This window comes from Trichomycterus rosablanca, chromosome 16 (genome assembly GCF_030014385.1).
Source record: "Trichomycterus rosablanca isolate fTriRos1 chromosome 16, fTriRos1.hap1, whole genome shotgun sequence".
NCBI lineage: Eukaryota > Metazoa > Chordata > Actinopteri > Siluriformes > Trichomycteridae > Trichomycterus > Trichomycterus rosablanca.
This window is the reverse complement of record NC_086003.1, coordinates 14,774,203-14,793,646: the sequence shown is the minus strand read 5'-3', so window position 1 is coordinate 14,793,646 and position 19,444 is coordinate 14,774,203. Positions and strand designations below refer to the sequence as shown.

The 19,444-nt window shown below is 37.1% G+C and overlaps 1 protein-coding gene across 1 annotated transcript; it reads left to right on the top strand.

Moving 5' to 3' along the window:
* Positions 1-338: 338 nt before the first annotated feature.
* On the top strand, positions 339-19,030 carry LOC134330160 (NEDD4 family-interacting protein 1-like). The gene is made up of 8 exons (XM_063011166.1): positions 339-507; positions 12,652-12,739; positions 13,705-13,835; positions 14,872-14,959; positions 15,807-15,931; positions 16,604-16,670; positions 17,185-17,310; positions 18,183-19,030. The coding sequence occupies exons 1-7, from the start codon at positions 478-480 to the stop codon at positions 17,286-17,288; spliced, it is 633 nt and encodes a 210-aa protein (XP_062867236.1). The 5' UTR covers positions 339-477; the 3' UTR covers positions 17,289-17,310; positions 18,183-19,030.
* The last annotated feature ends 414 nt before the right edge of the window (positions 19,031-19,444 follow it).

Below are 19,444 nucleotides of genomic sequence, written 5' to 3'. Positions count from 1 at the left end.
TGTGTGTGTGTGTCAGAGTCCATCATGTATGCATGTGTGTCCGTCCATATCCATATCCAGTCATATCCATGAACAAAAGGAAAATCTGTATACATTTTGCATCAGTGTTGAAAGCAAATTAGTAGTAAGTAAAGAAAATACAAACCATATTTCCAGAAAAGTTAATATGTTTTATAAAATGCAACATTATAAAACAGAATAAATCCATAAATAAACAAATAACACGGTGTTTGTAGTATTTTTTCAAAGAACAAAAAAACTACAAATCCCATAAAGCATTGCGAATGTTACGAAAGCAGTAAAAGCCATTAGATGTGCTGAACTGGTGAGGGCGTTAGTGTTCTACATTACCGGAAGTGTGAAAAGGCCAAGGGGTGGACGGAGACAAACACAAACACGAATCATTCCATAAGGCTTATTGTTGACTAAGTTAATTACATTTTAATTATTTAAGCACATTTGTACTATTTAGTGAGGATGGTGGAACCGAGCGGCAGATACCAGCAGGTAAGAAAAACGTAATTGCTAGCAACACTCGATATAACTAGCATAGGTGGCTAACTTGAGGTTTTGAACCTAATACTACTGTACTAAATAGTATAGAAAGATAATAACACCATTATGTATAGGTGATTTTAGTTTTTACTGTTTAGTATGCTAGTATACAGGGCGTATGTAGTGTTTAATATCTGTAGAGGAGTATTATTTATACAGCGCTAATTATCTGTGTTGTTTGGCGTGGTGGCCATTTATATCTCCACTGTTTACTGTCATCAAGAGCAATTCATCAGCGATCATTTTCTTACACAAACTGTTGTGTTTTAATCAGCTAATTTATTTAACCAACCATGTAATCATTCAACTGACCGTTTGTTCCATTTAACACAGAATTATTTTTGCTATTTGCTATTTGTAAAAGGTGTCTAGCTTTGGGTGAACTATTCTAAATTATGATTATTATTAAGACTACAGTGGATTTAGATAATATTCAGACCCACTCACTTGATTTTAGATTGATATGCTTGCCCTTTTCATATAGAACATGTTTTTATATGTTAAAAATTTTTCTTAAATGTATTAAAAGCCAAACACTTAAATGTTTTAATTACTGGAGTATTCAGACCCTTTTGGTCAGGTGAATCTTGCATATTTTCAAAATAATTTTTAACAACATTTTATTTTATTAGAATGTTAATCAATAACATCTTCAATGTGTCGTCACTATTTTTGATGCGATATGTATGTGTGTTTATGTTAGTAAACATATAGCTAGTTATAGTTAGTGATATTTCCTGTGTCCAGACTTTAGGGACACCCTGTAGAGCTCTGTTCGAGTCCACAACATTTTATTTTATTAGAATATGAATCAATAACATCTTCAATGTGTTTCCACTATTGGTGATGCAATATGTATGTGTGTTTATTTTAGTAAACATATAGCTAGTTATAGTTAGTGATATTTCTGTCCAGACTTTAGGGACACCCTGTAGAACTCTTTTTGAGTCCACATGTTACGCTTTGAATTATTTGAACATAGTTTGAAAAGAAACACATCTGGATCCGAAGCCATAAAATCCGAGGAACTGTCAAATTGTGTCAAGGCATAGATCAGAGCAAGGATATAAAACATTATAAAAGGCTTTGAGTGTTCCCACAATCCATATTTCAAATCATTTTGAAATGGATAACATCTAAAACAAACTTGAGTTCCTCAGCTGTTTGGGCTTCTTCAAATAAATACATAATGGTTCTGTATACTTTTATGTATAATAGATTTCATTTTCTAACATTTATAATGAAACAATTACACTCAAACTCAAAGTACATGCTTTCACGTTATTTTGAGTGTACATTGATGGGTTAAACTGGCAATTAAATCCACTAGAAATCAAATGCATAATAAAATAAAGGAGTCTGAAAGCTTTTAAAATTGACTATAAATAGAGAAAGATTTAGAACTCTAATATTATCTGCAGAACTTTAAATTAAGTTAAATTAAATTTGCTTTAAATTATTTACAGTTGAATGATGCATCAAGTGAACAAAGAACATGAATAATGATGTGTACCTGAATATTTTAATACTGACGTTACAATTATTCCGCTTCTACTATTAACATTTCTGTGATGTTATGTAAGTTATATAAGCTGTTTAGTAAGCTGAGAGAGATCATTTCACTCAACCAAAAGGGCGAGACACCAGTGGGGGTATTGTATAAAAATTTACTAGAGTTTTGACTTGCCATTAGAACTTGCCACATCAAACCTGTGTGGCCGTCAGACAGAGACCAAAATTTAATCCATAGTCCTTATCGATTTTATCAGGACAACGAGGATTTTGAATAGGCATACACAGTTCTGGAACAGAGTGCTTTGAAGACTTTGATGATTAGATTGAACGTGCTTTTTATTCCGTTGCGTGTGTGTCATGGGACAGACAGCAGGATGTCACGTGGTTTTGACGATGGTGGAAAGTCTCTTGTAGCTGAGTAAATTTGCTTTGTTCCATTTCCTTTGCGTTTACTATTAGGTTGCATATTTTTGCCATGCCTAGACAAAACGCAGCATATGTTAAAATTGCCATATTTGATATCTAGTACATTTTTATAAAACAACCCTGTTATTAACCAGTTTGCATTTCTCAGTTTTACTTTAAGCAGCTAAAGCTGTCTCTGCATTGATAGATCATATTTGTTCACATCGTACAACTAGTTTCAGTGTCACATTTTGTTGGTGCAAGATTTGGTACAGATGCCAAATTTAAGTCAGTGTGCCATGTCTTGATATAGTCTGGTTATAGCATACATACATTAAACACCTTCAGTTTAATACTGTGGGGAAAATGCCTATGCAAAATAAACAGAAATGTACAGGTTAACATTTTCTAGCCATGTAACTTATTTAATACTTAATAGGTTGTTTTGGATATTTTGTACATGCGAATAAAATAATGATTGGTTTCTTGTTATCATTTATTAAAGATAAATAGTGTATAGGATCAGACAGTATTTATTAAAACATATATATAGGAAAAAGAAAAGAGGCCAATGTAATGCTGCATTCATATGATGCTTTGTGTAATTCAGGGCCGGAGTGGGCCCCTTTTTCAGCCCGGGAGTTTTATGCCTAAACCCGGCCCACTTTTTCCATGGAGAAGAAATTTGAATAAATGAAACAGCAGCTAGCTCTTACAACGCCTTTTTATTGGGTATATAACAGAAAACACTTCACTTAAACATGTTCAATTCAAATTTAAATCAGATAAAGATTTTAAAGGTAAAAAAAATTTGATAAAGATGAAAACGTATTTACATTTGTACTGGAGCAAAATTTGAAATAAAAATAATTTGAAATTAATATTGCATGTCTTCCCAGCAGAGAGGTGCTCTATTGTTAGGTTTACACTAAACTCTTTAAGTAGCTTCACTACACGCATGTTTAGTAGGCTACCTACAGCATCAAAAGCCTCCTAAGCAGTGCACTGGTTTCTGCAACTTTATTAATAACAGTGTTATTGTCTAGAGACATGGCTTATCTGCTGCTCTGAGGCCTATTTTGCTGAATAACATAACATGAACATAACATGGTGTGAAATTGATAGTGATTTAGGCTAATTGTCTCTTTGTTAAAATAAATTAGGCTATCGTGCTGACATCTGTCTGAACAATTTAACAAATATCATGTATTTTCTCTACATTATATTTTACATTACAAATAACTATCCTAGTTTAAATAACTCGGTTAGACTATCCTGTCCCTTCAGTAGTCAGTAGCTTCCTCGGGATCATCAGTACAGTAGCGTCGGAACAAAACATTCCATTAATGAGTTAGGCTATTTAATATATTACACTTCAAATTATGTTTATTATTTTCAGCTTGAAACTGGATATTTGTGATTAATGGTGTGTATTGGGTTCTACAAAATAAACTACGCTAAGTTGACATTGCAAATGTCCATATCTCTCTTTACCGGCTGCAACTGGGGTCTGTCCTCTGGAAAACAAGTCTGTTAATTTGGCACATTTGGCAGCATCTTCTTCCAACCCCCTTTTTTTTTTTTTTTTGAACTGGTTTTTTATTATTTATCACACAGAACAATACATACAAATTTCCAACATGTATGAGATGTATTCATAATCACAAAAAAGAAAAAACAAAAGTGGTAAAAAACATAAATTAAATAAATAAATAAATAATAATAATTAAGAGAAGAGGTATTTACAGTTCTTGCATTTCAGGCATTAATGGTAACCATTTTTTGTTAAACAAATCTGATTTTAGCTGTAATCTTGCTGTAATTCTCTCCATAATAAAAACCTTTTTAACCATATCTCTCCATTGTATAATGTTAGGTGGTTGAGGCTTTAACCAACACACTGTAATCGCTTTCTTTGCTACCAGAAGCAGAATTCTTAATAAATATATCATGTCCCCGTCAGTCACATTGTCAGGTGGTATACCTAGTATATATAGTGCAGGGTCTAATGCAAATCTGATTCCTAAAATTTTAGTAATCTCTTTTTGAACTCTTTTCCAAAATTCTGATAATTTAGGGCAGTCCCAAAATGTATGAGTCAAGTCCCCCACTTGTCCACAATTCCTCCAACATAGCTCAGATGTATTACTATATTTTGATGTAACAGAAGGTGTATTGAAGTATCTCATTTTTATTTTCCAGTCAAATTCCCTCCATGTTGGACTATTAGTTAGTTTATGGCCTGCTATGAATGTTTCTTCCCATTCGTCATCTGTTACTATAATATTTGCCTCTAACTCCCATTTTTCTTTAACCTCTATATTATTATCTTCAGAGTCCGCCTGTAACGCTTTATACAGTTTAGATATTATTCCTTTTTTAGTCTCTTCTTCTGCATATGTCATTAATAATTCCTCTATTTTTGATGATTCTCGGCAAATATTCTCCCATTCCCTATGTTTCTGGAGGTAGTGTCTTACTTGGAGGTATTTATAAAAGTTGTGAGTTGGTAGTTCAAATTCTTGTCTAAGTTGTTCATATGACTTCATGTTTTGCCCACTGAACAGTTGTGCAATGTATATTAACCCATTATTTGCCCACATTTTGTATCCTGCATCCATAGTAGATGGCACAAAATCTGGGTTTATTGCTATTTTAGTGGCTCTACAAATGGAATTGGATAATTTTAACTTCTTTCGCACCACTGTCCATATTTTCATTGTTCCCCTGATCCATTCATTTCCTATTTTTAATTTTCTCTGTGTTCTTTCAGTTAAAAATGGAAGTGACTCCAATGGTACCACTTGGCATGACCTTTGCTCCATTCCCACCCATATTGCATCTGTCTCTTTAGTTATCCACATGATTACCGCTCTCAATTGTGCAGCCCAGTAGTAATTTTTTAAATTAGGTAGATTTAATCCTCCTTTGTCTTTTGGACAAAGAAGTGTCCTATATTTAATTCTAGCTTTCTTATTTTGCCACACAAATTTTAATATATATTTATTTAATACTTTAAAAGTAGAGCTAGGAACCCGAATAGGCAGTGATTGAAATAAAAACAACAACCTTGGTAGGACATTCATTCTAATAGTTTCTATTCTTCCTGTCAGGGTCAAAGGCAATATCTCCCATCTAATCAAATCCTTTTTTATCTCCTTTATTAATTTCCCATAGTTCTCTTCATATAATCCAGATGTTACAGGTGTGATAATAATACCCAGGTATCTAAATCCTTTATTAGTCCATTTAAACTGAACTTTCCCCTCTAGTTCTTCTGGACATTTTCCTGAGAGCATCATAGCAATTGACTTAGATTCATTGGTTTGGTATCCTGATAGTTCCCCATACTCCTTTAAGTTAATCAATAATGCTGAAATAGATGATGTTGGCTCACTAATGTATATCAATATATCATCTGCAAATAACGATACTTTATGTTCTATGCCCCCATCATCTCTTATTCCCTTTATATTGTTATTTATTCTTATTGATTCGGCCAATGGTTCAATACATGCTGCGAACAATAATGGACTAAGACAATCGCCTTGTCTTACTCCTCTTTTAAGATAAAAAAATTCTGAACAGTAACCATTAACTCTTACCCATGATTTTGGATTTTTATATATTACCTTTACCCATTTTATGAAGGTTGGATGAAACCCAAAAACTTCCAATGTATGATATAGAAAATTCCATTTTACTCGGTCAAATGCCTTTTGTGCGTCTAGGCTGAGCAACATGGTTGGCTGGGGATTCTTTTTAGTGCATGACACAATGTTTAACGTTCTCCTAATATTATTAGCCCCCTGCCTCCCTGGAATAAAGCCTGTTTGATCTGTTTTAATTAATTTAGTTATGTATCTCTGCATTCTTTGTGTCAGTATGCTTGTTAATATTTTCATATCCATGCAGAGCAAACTAACAGGTCTATATCCCTCACAAGCAGTTGGATCTTTGCCCTCCTTATACATGACTGAAATAATGGCCTCTGACCAAGTTTTTGGTGGGTCATCTGATGATAAAGAATAATTAAACACGCTAGCTAACACTGGTGTAATCTCTTCTGCAAATTTTTTATAAAATTCTCCCGGGAACCCATCGGTGCCCGGGGATTTATTATTTTTAAGGGTTTTTATTGTATCCAAAATTTCCTGTATTGTAATTGGTCTTATCATTTCATCTGCCTCTTCTTCTAATAATGATGGTAACTGTAGTTTTTCAAGAAATGTTTGTGTTTTTTTGTCTGTGATGTCAGATTCTGAGTCATTATATAATTCTTTATAATATTCTGCAAAGGTCTCTGCTATCTCTTTTGGCTTTCCCAGAATTTGTTTGGAAGTAGGGTGTTTGATTTTCGAGATTGTCCTATTTGTTTGTGCTTTCCTAAGTTGGAATGCTAGTAGACGGCTTGCTCTGTTGCCCATCTCGTAGTACCTTTGACTTGTAAAGCGTAAAGCTCCTTCGGCTCTATATGTCAAAAGTTCCTCTAGTCTGTGCCTGGTGTTTTTCAATTCGAGAAGTGTGTTGTTATCTCCTTTACTTTTATGTTCTATTTCCAATTCTTTAATTTTACTCTCCAGGTCTTTTTGTAGTTTCATCCGTATTTTTTTTAGTCTAGATGTTATTTCTATTATTTTTCCTCTTATTACTGCTTTACCCCCCTCCCATAAGATTGACGGTGATACTTCACCGTTATCATTTAATTGAAAGTATTCCAGTAAGCTTTGTTTTATTTCTTTTACCACCTTCTCATCTGACAGGATCGATACATTAAGTCTCCAGTATTTATAAAAATATTCTTTATCTATCTCTATTGTTAGTGTGATGGGGGCATGATCACTTATAGTTATGCTTTCTATGTTACAGTTCAGAACTTTGTGGGTATATTGCTGGGAAACACAGAAAAAGTCTATTCTTGAATAACTTCCATGTGGATTTGAATAGAAGGTAAAATCCCTCCCTCTTGGATTATTATTTCTCCATGGATCTACTAGACCTAATTCTCTAATCAAATTATTTAGTGCCTTAGATTTTGTTGTGATTGGTCCCTGTTCTGGTGGCAGTCTGTCTATTTTCCCATTCTGTACCACATTAAAGTCTCCTCCCATTATTATCATCCCCCTTCCATTACTGGTAATCACGTTTGCAATGTTTTTTTTAAAAAATATTTCTTTCTCCTTATTCGGAGCATACACATTCAATATCGTTAGAGTTATATCACCTATGTAGCCAACTACCATTACATATCTTCCCATGTTGTCTTGTATTACATTTTCTGCAGTAAATGGTACGGACTTATTGATTAATATGGCTACACCCCTTTTTTTCCCACCTGAGGCGTAAAATACTTGATTTACCCAATCCCTTTTCAGTTTTTTACATTCACCCTCCATTAAATGTGTTTCCTGTAGCAAAGCAATTGAGCACTTTAGTTTTTTCAGTTGGCTCAAAATCTTCTTCCTTTTGATGGGGTGGTTTAGTCCATGAACATTATACGAAACAAGATTCAACCTATTCATATAATTTTCTTTTGAAACATATTGGTTCTGTACCTCTTAGAAAACAATACAGTTAAATAAAGCAAAAAAACCACATTGTACAAAAAATAAACAATACGCATCTCCTTTCGAACTAATGTACAATAACAACAGTATGTGACTTCCAAAAGTATCATGCCCAGAGAGATGTGGCATGTTCTCTCTGGGAGAATAATGCTATGTGCATCTGCAACTTCCCAGCTGTTACACAAAGTTGCCATTTACTCTAACTGAGTGTCTATCTAACTCCACCCAACCAATATTATTGTTGTTTTATATAAACAATGTCTCATTAGCCTCCTTTATTTATGTAAAGTGTATTCTACATTAGGCTGATGTTAATTGTCTCTTTAATTTCAAGGACTATATTCATTTATGTGTTTATTCAAATCATTTCTTTGAGCCCTACCGTACTGCCCATATAAATGAATTCAGTCTATGGGGTCCTGCCAGTTAGCCTCTGTATTTTGCATCTGTTTTCTTTTTCCCCTTCTCCTTGTCGCCATGGTCCAGTTTTCTTGTGTCATCCCTCTCCGTAGATTATCTGTCTCATCTTCCTCCACACTGATCCCCATTTCCCTCAACATCGGTGCCGCTTCTCTTAGTGTGGCATAGGTTTTAGTTCCTGATTGCAATAGCACTTTCAGCTGTGCAGGGTATGGTGATTGTGCCTTCACGTTTTTCTCCTTTAGTTTTTTAATCACGTCCCTCACCTGTTTCCTCTTTTTCTGTACTTCGGTTGTGTAGTCTTGATTAAAGTAGACAATCCGCCCCTCGTACGTGATCTTTTGTTTCCACGCTTGCTGTATTATGTGATCTTTTATCCGACAGTCTAAGAACCGGACAATGATTGCTCGTGGGGGGGCGTTTTCTTTCGGTTTAGGAAGCAGAGAACGGTGTGCTCTTTCAATACGGATTTCTAGATCATCCGCGATTTGCATTGACGTGCGAATAAATTCCGTTATAAAACCGATAGTGTCATTTTTCTCAGATCCCTCCGGAATGCCATGAATCCTTATGTTGTTACGTCTCATCCTTGACTCTAAATCGTCACACTTTGCGGCTAGTTTTACCTCTTGTTGCAGTAGAAAAGCGACTGACTTCTCCAGCTGCGCTGTTCTGTCCTCCGTGTTTCCCAGCCTTTCTTCCATGTTTACTGCGCGATTTTCTAGATTAGTTGTTCTTTCCACTAACTCTCTCACACTTGTTTCTAATCTTGCCAAAGTTCTTTTGCTATCATTCACTGCATCTGTGTGTTCTTGTCTGAGTTTGCGGATTTCCATCAGTATTACCGAGTCTTGTTCTTCTTCCGCTATCAATTTCCCCCGCGCCATCTCTTTCTCAACTTCGGTTCCTCCTTCTGTAGTATTATCTTTCCTTACAGACCTCATTTTCCTTTCCATCTCTTTCGCTGGGCTTCCTCAGTCCTTTCTTTATAAGTTTATTTCTCTTTCTGCCGTTTATGTCGCTTAAAGGTGCTAATTTTAATTGGTTTTATTAGAGCTATGTTTTCTGCTGCCTCCTTCTACATAGCGCCACCGGAAGTCCCAACCCCCTTTTTTTAACTGGCTTTTTCGGCTTCACCTTTACTTTACTTTTACCGGCGCTCCAGAAAAGACGCCTCGGGTGCCAAACCAACTTAAACTTTGGGAGGGGGGGATTCCCTCAGATGGTAGAACCCATCTAATCTACTGTGATGTAGGGGCTGCGCTGTCAGATGAATGAATGCAAGAAGAAAAATAGAAAAGTGACAGATGTGTCAAAATTATTTTTCCCAACCGGCCCAAACTCGAGATTGACATGAGCCGGCCCATCGGGAATCCTCCCGAATCTCCCGATTAGCCACTCCGGGCTTGGTGTAATTGCATTCTACGGAAGGAGATGGTGCCGTTTACCTTGCCATTGAGCTACGTTGAATGTAGCTTGTCCCAGCATTCAAAGTTCAATCTAAATGAACTTTGATCCAGTTTGCTGCTGACCTTTTCAGTCACCACCACTAAGACAAATTGTATATATGTTGTAATCAGAAGCGAAGCACAGGCACATTGGAGATCGCTTAGCAAAGGAAACAACAGGAGGAAAAGCTGTAAGCTGCAGACTCCCTCCATCAGATATAAAACAATCACAGCCTATATTAAAACATGTGGCAAAAAGAATGGGAAAAGCAAAAGCAGAACAAACTCTACAACATCCACCCCAACATCCACCCCAACATCCAAACACGACCAAAACTACGGACTGAAAAGAGACTGGAACAGACGTCATATACAAGATGTCGTATTGGGCACTCTCGCCTAACACATATACACCTGGTGAAGGGAGAACGCCCACCGATATGTGACCACTGTAATACACAGATAACCATTGAACATTTATTGACAAAGTGCACAAAATATAACATAGAATGGCAAAGTCTCGCAAAACCAAACACAATGGTTGAAAATTTTAACAAAACCAAAACAGAAACTCTAACAATTGTTTGAACATTACAGGGCTGATAATACACATCTAGAGCTAAACACAGAAAGGACAGTAGACAAAGAACATGAACAAATAACCTGAACAAAATCTAGGTACCTATCTTGCCATGAGAATGACCAATGGGTAAACATGGCGTTAAACAACAAACAAACAAACACAGGCATATTGGAGAGAACCTAATTCCCACTGTTTCACAAAACCTTTAGTGCTAAGTCATTCCAAAATCTGGCATGAAATTGTGAAAAAGAATACAGCATGGTGACCAGTCAGCTGTGAAATGTGGAGACTTCGTTTGCAGTTTAGATAGCAGGCTTCCTCTTCCTGGTATCGTTTGCCTTGGCTTTATAGCTCTTCATTATAACAAATGTTAAAGAATCCACATTATTCTTTTGCTGGGCTTTTCATTTTCTCATGTCTCCAAATGACTGCATGTGAAAACACTGCCAATACTGTCAGTCAGCACTGTGTATTGTTTTAAGCTTGCTGCCCAGTGGCATAGCCAGCAAGCAGAAAGCAGTTTTGATGTGCATCATGTGAAAGGCTTAAAGGCCATTGTTAGAGATGCATGAGTACCGATACTGGTATTGGGTGTTTGCCCAATACCGCGCTCATTAACTTGTACTCGTACTCGCAAACGAGGCTCCGATACTAAACATCCGATACCGTGTGCCTAGTGCACGTTGCTGCATTATGCCTGGTTCACACTACACGATTTTCTGATTTGTCGGGTCGCTGTACAGTTCACACTATACCACTGAATCTTTTGCACTCCGGAGTCTTTCAATCGGTGTATATTTCACACTACACGACTGATCGGTGATAGGTCTATCACCAACTGAAATCTCAGGCGAGCTTCTCTGATCTCCCAAACTACGTTGTTTTTTTTGTTTTTTTACAAAAACACACGTGAGAAGTGACGAGGGGTTTAATGATACCACGTCCAAAAATGCACGTCAACAAGTAGCGAGTGATCAAAGTGTTTGTGCGCTGATGTGCAGCGTCAAATCAAAGAGGAAAAATAAATGAATCTGAGTGGATTTGGCAACACGAACAGTATGGATTGTTCTATAGTAAGTTGGAGGTTAATAAATATTTTTGCAATGCAATGTTGGTGTTTTGTTGTTATGTTTTGTAGAGAACGATCAAGTCAGAAATACTGTAAAATGTGTGTGTGCCGGTGTATTCTGATATAAACTATATTAAGCCCCTGTCCCACCTGTTTACACTCCTCTCCTGCGTTTCCCCTCACACTGTATCCTGCGTTCTTGAGAGCCGAGTTTTGATCGCCGAGCGAACACCGAGTTGCTCCCGAGCCGGCAAATCGAACGTCAGATATCTGATGTGAAATGTGCGACTGGGAATGAGTGATATGTCGAACAGCCAATGAGAACACAGGATACGGTGTGAGGGGAAACGCAGGAGAGGAGTGTATACAGGTAGGACAGGGGCTTAATATAGTTTATATCAGAATACACCGGCACACACACGTTTTACAGTATTTCTGACCTGATCGTTCTCTACAAAACATAACAACAAAACACCAACATTGCAAAAATATTTATTAACCTCCAACTCACTACAGAACAATCCATGCTATTCGTGTTGCCAAATCCACTCAGATTCATTTATTTTTTCCTCCTTGATTTCATCACATCAGCGCACAAACACTTTGATCACTCGCTACTTGTTGACGTGCATTTTTGGACGTGGTATCATTAAACTTCTCGTCACTTCTCACGGTATTCTAAATAGGTATCGGCAAGTACAAAAATACATGTACTCGTACTTGTACTCCGTTGGGAAAAAATGGTATCGATGCATCCCTAGCTGTTGTAATGACTGAAGATTTATAACAAACATGGTGTATTTGTGATAATACACTTGTCATGTTCTCTTGCATACATATACCATGTTGTGTTGATAACATTATCTTACAATTAACAGGCAAGAAGCTGATAGTGTAAGCGTGACGTCTGTATAAAAGCACTTACAGGTCATTGTCGTCATAAAAATGTGATTTGGTTGAAAATCACGTAATCAAAGACACTTAATTTCCATTATTCAGTTTTTTTTTTTGTTGTTGCTGGGACTGTTTTGTTTTTTTGCACTATGATGATTAACCCTACAACCTTTTTTTTTTCCTTGATTTTCTAAGTTGTGCAATGAAGATGAACAAGAGGAAAGACCTCAGGTGGCCACTGATGAACCACCTCCTTACAGCAGCATTGCAGCTGACAATGCAGGTACAGTGCAGCTACAAATAATTAAATACAATCTTACAGTGAACAGTTATTTACAGAAAACAAGTCATCCAGAAGCAGAATTTCCTATTGCATATAGAAATGCATGATTAATATTTGAGGCAAATTTACAAACAATAAGAATAATAAGATGAAGGCCTTAGTTTATCATATATTCATATACATGTCTACAGTACAATTAAATTTTTTTTCCACATACCACATTGTTTGGAAGTTAAGGTCAGAGCGCAATGAGAGTCAGTCATTGTACGGCAGTCATTGTACTTGCTTAAGGACAGAATCCAGAGCCTGGATTTGAACCACCAGTCTTCCGATTGGTAGCCCAAAGCTCTACTCACTAGGCTACCACTTTCTTTCATAATATTTATCAAAGCAGTTGTACAAAAATACCCGTCACATAGAACTCTGGCCTTTAATCATACCCATGTAATGCAAGAGCACCAAAAGCTGTGAAAATCACGTCGCAAACTGTGAGCGTTTGTTGTTTCCTGTCTAATAGGCAATGTGCTGTGAAAACTTTAAGGTTTGTGTATAGCGATTTAACATTTTTCATTCGGGTTGTGTTCAAGTTCCTCATAAATTTGCACTATATATGAGGTGGTCCCTAGCAATCCTACGGCAATAAAGTTAGCAATCGGTTAGTCAAAATGTCCAAGATGTCGAAGTGTAAAGCAGCTAAAACACAACTTTTGTAACCGAGTTTGGAAAACTCCCAACCACATCTGTGGTCACAGAGTGGGGTGTGCTACTCTAAATTTGTGTTTGGGAAGCCTTCACTCTGTTAACAGGTAGGCTTCAGATTCACCACACCTCATATCAGAATGATAGCTAATTAAAAAAGTAACAACTTAACTCATCACTACTACTGGCAAAACATATTACTCTTTTTTTTTTTATCTGAAATGCTTGGGCTGTTTTTGAGATTAATTTTCTTTTTCCCCCTCCAGCATACTTCGATTACAAAAATGATACTGCATTCCCGAACCCTCCATCCTACAACGTAGCCACATCACTGCCATCATATGACGAAGCTGAAAGAAACAAGCCTGAAACTTCTGTCCCAATGGTAGCAGGGCGAGTAAGTATCACAGACTGTGCTCACACCTTTTGTTAACATACCTATGACCTGGTATCCTAACATAAGATTGAACTCTATAACTTTAATTTCATTTCATTTTCATCAACCACTTTGTTTTAGTCAGGGACATAGCGGGTCAGGTTCTACTCAACAAAAAAAACAAGAGACTGTAAGAATTAGGAACAGGCTGTTTGACTTAGTAACAGAAGATGAGACACTGTCTGTTTAGTCACTGTGTGCTTAAAACGTTTAGCAATCATACAGATCACATTCAGATCATTGCATTTCCGGTAAAATTGGTACAGTATTAAAGATGACATTTTATGTTTTTGATAATCGTGGCATGAATTTTAAGTCGCTTGGATTGCCAACACCTTTTACCCCATGGCCACCTACATTGCTAGCCATTAGGCTTTGGGTTCAAGACTTTTGCAATTGCACTTTGTCTTGCTTTTTTGCAATCTACAAATGAGCTTTTTTTCCCTGCAATGAGACTCTGCTTCCACCTGGGGGTGATATGAGATGATAAACACCTGTGTGTTAAAAATAGAAGCAGTGTTTTCATTGCTGATGTAGCGATCTCTAATTATTTATTCTTTCTGTGCAGCCCGGTGATGAATGACCCACAGACCTGTACTGGTCCGTGGCCCGGTGGTTGGGGACCACTGGTCTAAAACACATTTCAATTTTTTACGTTTTAATAATTATACCAATTTGAGGGTGGCTCGGTGGGTAGCATTGTCGCTTCACAGCTAGAAGGTCCTGGGTTCGATTCCCTGATGGAGTGGTTCAGGTCATTTCTGTGTGGAGTTTGCATGTTCTCTGCGTGTTAACGTGAGTTTCCTCTGGGAGCTCCGGTTTCCTCCTACAGTACAAAAACATGCAAGTGAGGTGAATTGGAGATACAAAATTGTCCATGACTGTTTGACATTAAAAATCTTGTGTAACTACCTGTCCTGTCAGAAATGTAACCAAAGTGTGTAAAACATGACATTAAAATCCTAATAAAATATACCTATTTGATTTTTTTTTGCAGGATGACGACTTTCTGGTCAGAGAAGACTTTGAGGATGCAGATCAGCTGCGAATAGGCAATGATGGCATTTTCATGTTGACCTTTTTCAGTAAGTGTAGCATGTAGTTGGAACATTCTTAGGACCTTATTACACACATTTTTATTAGCCTTTTTTTCTCCCACTGTGGCTTAGAAAATGCTATCCAGAAACCCCTAACCTTGTGCACCGCAAGCATTAGTGATGAATTTATTGAATTGCTAGACATCCATGCTGGATTGCTAGACATCCATGTATTATATATCGGCTTTGCAGTGTTTATTTTTATTTCATTTTCATTTGCGCTTCATTCTGGTCAGGGTAAACATTGAGCGAGAGGCTGGAAGACCATGGACTGGGTGCCATTCCATCGCCAGGCTTTGGCTACCATAAACCCAGCCAATCATTTCTGTGTAGATGCCTCGCAGGCTGATGGACTAGTGCAGTAGACTTCTAGACTGCAATAGACTGCTTCCTTTGGGGGATCTGAGTTCTCCCACTACTTGAAACAGACACAATGATGTCACTGAGATTTCTTTGAGTTGTTTTTCTCCAGAGTGGAAAACAATGCAGTTTTAAGATTTGCCATTACCCAGCCTTTGGGTCTGTGCTGGGCTGGTGATTTTAAATGATACATGTTATTCTCTTCACAATCATGCATTCATATTGCATAAAATATTTTTGGAATTAAGCTGCTTTTCACTCTTGTGTTTGCTGGGTTACATTTAGCCATGACTGAATCATTTAACCAATTAAAGTAAATATAATTCCCAACAGCTCTTGGAACTTTACCTGGCATAAAGCCCCAGGTTTTTCTTTATCTAGGTTCACCTCTCAACCATTTAACTCAATGCTAGCATCACTCTTTAAAGTGTAGTGGTTTGATAACCTTTGTTTTTCTGTTTTTTTTCCCCTTAAGTGGCATTCCTCTTCAACTGGATTGGCTTCTTCCTGTCTTTCTGCCTCACCACTTCTGCAGCAGGACGCTACGGAGCCATCTCCGGTTTTGGCCTCTCCATTGTTAAATGGATCCTGATTGTGCGAGTATGTCATCCTGCAGTTAACTCTTTTTTGTTTTTTATCGTCACTACACAATTTAGTAATGTTACAAAAACATGTACAGTGGAACCTCGATTTAACAGACCTCCAGTTAACGGATTTTGGATTTAACAGACAAAATCTGGAAAATGAAATGTCCGTTTTGATTGTTTAAAATTCCACTGAGAAGCGTACCAAGACCAGTCGTTCAGTAATTGTCCGCTAGCTGGTGCACGTCCCCTCGTTTACATGAGTGATAGGCTTTGTGTTGCCTGGGAGGCTCGCTTTGTTCTCACCTTTCACTCTGGTTTTGTTCTATGCTTAATTTTTGCAAGTTATAGTGTGTAGTGATGGCTCAAAGTGGTAAGCGAAGGAGGGTACACCATTTTTAATATTTATTTACAGGTTTTACATTATACATTTACATATTTATGTTATTTATTTTACTGTTTATCATATGTGCATGTTTAGCACTTTTGTGGACCTTAGTGCTGTGTTTTCATACATCCCCCCCCGCCCTTTTTTAGTCTGTTGAATCGAGGTTCCTTTGTCTTTGTATTTCTATTTCAGTCATTTAAAACCCAGCAGTGTCACTCATCCCTTAATTATTAATCTTGGCTATATTACATTGTAATTATTGATACCTATTTATTGGTTTTATTTGGTATGCATTTCCAGTTCTCCACATACTTCCCTGACTACCTTGATGGGCAGTACTGGGTGTGGTGGGTTTTCCTTGTCCTTGGTAAGTAGATGGATTGCGCAGTCTTTTTATTTGCTTAAAATGTTCATACATCATACAAAGAACTAATTAGTAACATAATCTAAAGTTCCACAAATCACCTCTCTCCTAGACTTCCATTCCTCCATGCATGTATGGTCATCATTAGTGTGTTTAAACGTACAGGAAAATATAACTAATCTGATTTGGATCTGGCTTTTGTAAACACCATAGTCTGATATATCTAATCTTGTTAGAGGAAATCATACAAGTTCACCTGTTAAAAGATGAATGATGTGTCATTTGCCACAGTGTACTTTTGAATCAAATAAAAGTGACTCTTAAAATGACACTTAAAATGTGTGAACTAATGCATATGTTGCACCAACACGATTGCTAGTGGAATACATGGAGAATAGCGCTATCCTCTGTGAGATGCAGTCTGCGGGTGCGCACGTGTAAAGCTGCAGCCCTTCCAAGACTGTCTGGATTGTTGACATACAGCTCAGTTTTAACAATGCGTTTTTTTGCCCTGCAGGTTTTCTGCTCTTCCTCAGGGGCTTCATCAACTACGCCAGGGTTCGTCAGATGGCCGACTCTTTTTCTACTCTGCCGCGAACCAGAGTCCTCTTCATCTATTAAAGCACCAAGTTTTTGCATTTGTGTAAGTGGAATAGTGTTTGTATATATATATATATATATATATATATAAAAAAAACCCAACAATAAACAGTTGTCATCACGGTAGCTTATGATTCCAAAACTAAAGTTCAGTACTCCTCTTGGAGGGCTGAATTGAGTATTGGAACAGTGGAAAACTGTTCTGACTGTGCCTGTGGGAATTCATCCAAATTTTTTATAAATTGCAAGTGTGTGTCTGGATCTGTTCAGATTAGTGTGACAGGCTGCATTCATAGTGCAAGAACAAACAAAAGGAATCCCGGGCCTAATCTTGCAGTCTGAATAGAACATTGATGATCAGATTCACCCATCCATCATGACCTTTAAAAAAAATAAAAATACATAAATAAGAAGAATATAACACTCCAGTGCTGAAATTCTTAACTCTTCGAGTTCAAATCTCGGCTCTGCTACAACCGTCTGGGTGCCCCTTAGCATTCACAATTGGCTGCTAGTCTGCTTGGTTGGAAAAGACCGGACTAAAAAGAGGGTGGGGTCTTCGACACTGTGTAAGGACCCTTGCTTAGTAGCCTGAGATGCCAAATCCAGTGAAGTACGGGCGAATAGAAAGAATGGGTCGATGGACTGCACATGCATCGGAGGGAGCATGTGTCAGGTAAATATACCCTCCTCAGATGTGATCAAGGTCTCCAGTAGTGGAAGACTAATTGGCTGCTCTAAACTGGGAGAAAAAAATGAGAAAATGAATAAATTAAATAGTAAGAAACTTAAAATATTATGATTTATTTTGAACTGTACTTGTAAAAAATATTCGTTATTAGAACAGGTAAACAAATGTTACATCCTGAATACAAATACAAAAATAATGCTGATTTTTTTCTTTTTCTTTTCCAGCTCCTTATTGGCCGCCGATGAAGTCCTGACTGCGCCAAGCTTTAAGCTGGTATTTAAACAAATAAATAAAAATGAAAACCTTTTCTGTGCATAATCTACTAAAGGGAATGTCTGTTGTTTCCAGTGATGATGGGTGAAGTGTTTTTGATTTTTTAATTATTATTATTGTTATTATTATGCTTTGTATAATGCAAATTTATCATTGGATTGCACATCACTCTTTTCTACATTCCTAGAAGGAAACTAGGTCTGTAATGTAACTGTAAACAATCATTCATGATCGATCATAAAATGATTTTTGCAATCGGATATAAAAAAAAATCTAAAAATAATCAGCTTTGTAGTATTGGCATGCGTTGTGCCCTGTTATACAGAAGGGGGCAGTATTGTTTTTATTATCATTGTTTGCCTAGGTTTTTTTTCTTTTTTTTCTTCTTTTTTTTTTTTTCTTCAGTAACATTTTGACAGAAACAGCCAGTCACTGCTGGTGACCATTCACTAGAATCCTTTCCTTTCTCTCAATGGTAATGTGGTTAATAAACTGAATGTAAAGCAGTGCTTTTCTGCTCTTACTCTCCGTCTGTACATGATATGAAATTAAAATCGCTCCCATTTTTAGGATGTTGCATTTGATGTAGGTCAGGCATTCTGCTTTTATTGTCTGTATTTATTTGAAACATGGAACATGCCCTATAAACTGAAGTAAATGTTGTAGTGACTATTATGGAATGCTTTGCACATGTATTCTACACATCTCCCCATCTTAAATTGTTACTCAAAACGATGTAAATATATTTCTTTATTTAAGTATTGTACGTAATAAAATAAATCTTCCTTGAGACACTTTATTTAACAGATCTGTGTTATTTTTCGGTAATGAAATAAAGCACTGTGCATTTAATGGTTTGGTTAGGAGGACAGACATGAGTGCAGTTGCCTGTTTTTCTGCTCTGAAGCTAACCCCAAACGTCCGGCTTTTACCATCAGAGCAGCCAGTTCTCTTTCCGTCTGATTCCTACTGGAAGCACCGGGTAATTGAGTCCTCCTTTGATTAGGTGAATGCACCCTTATTGAAGACACAACCAGGCTAGGGGTCTGTTTCATCTCCTGTGGTTTAATTGTACATTTCCCCCCCCGCCCTCTTTTTTTGTTTTGCTGTGACTTGTCTGCTCTTGTCACGGAGGGTATCACCCATGGAGCAGGAAGTGGCTCTTTTGTACTCTTTGTTTTCCCTACCAGCTTTGCGGCCAGCCCTGGAATGC

Excerpts from the sequence above, each read along its gene's own strand:
- LOC134330160 (XM_063011166.1), top strand. The coding sequence starts at position 478 with ATGGTGGAACCGAGCGGCAGATACCAGCAG. Across the intron at positions 508-12,651 it reads CGAGCGGCAGATACCAGCAG|TTGTGCAATGAAGATGAACA; the intron begins GTAAGAAAAACG and ends TGATTTTCTAAG. Across the intron at positions 16,671-17,184 it reads GTGGGTTTTCCTTGTCCTTG|GTTTTCTGCTCTTCCTCAGG; the intron begins GTAAGTAGATGG and ends TTTGCCCTGCAG.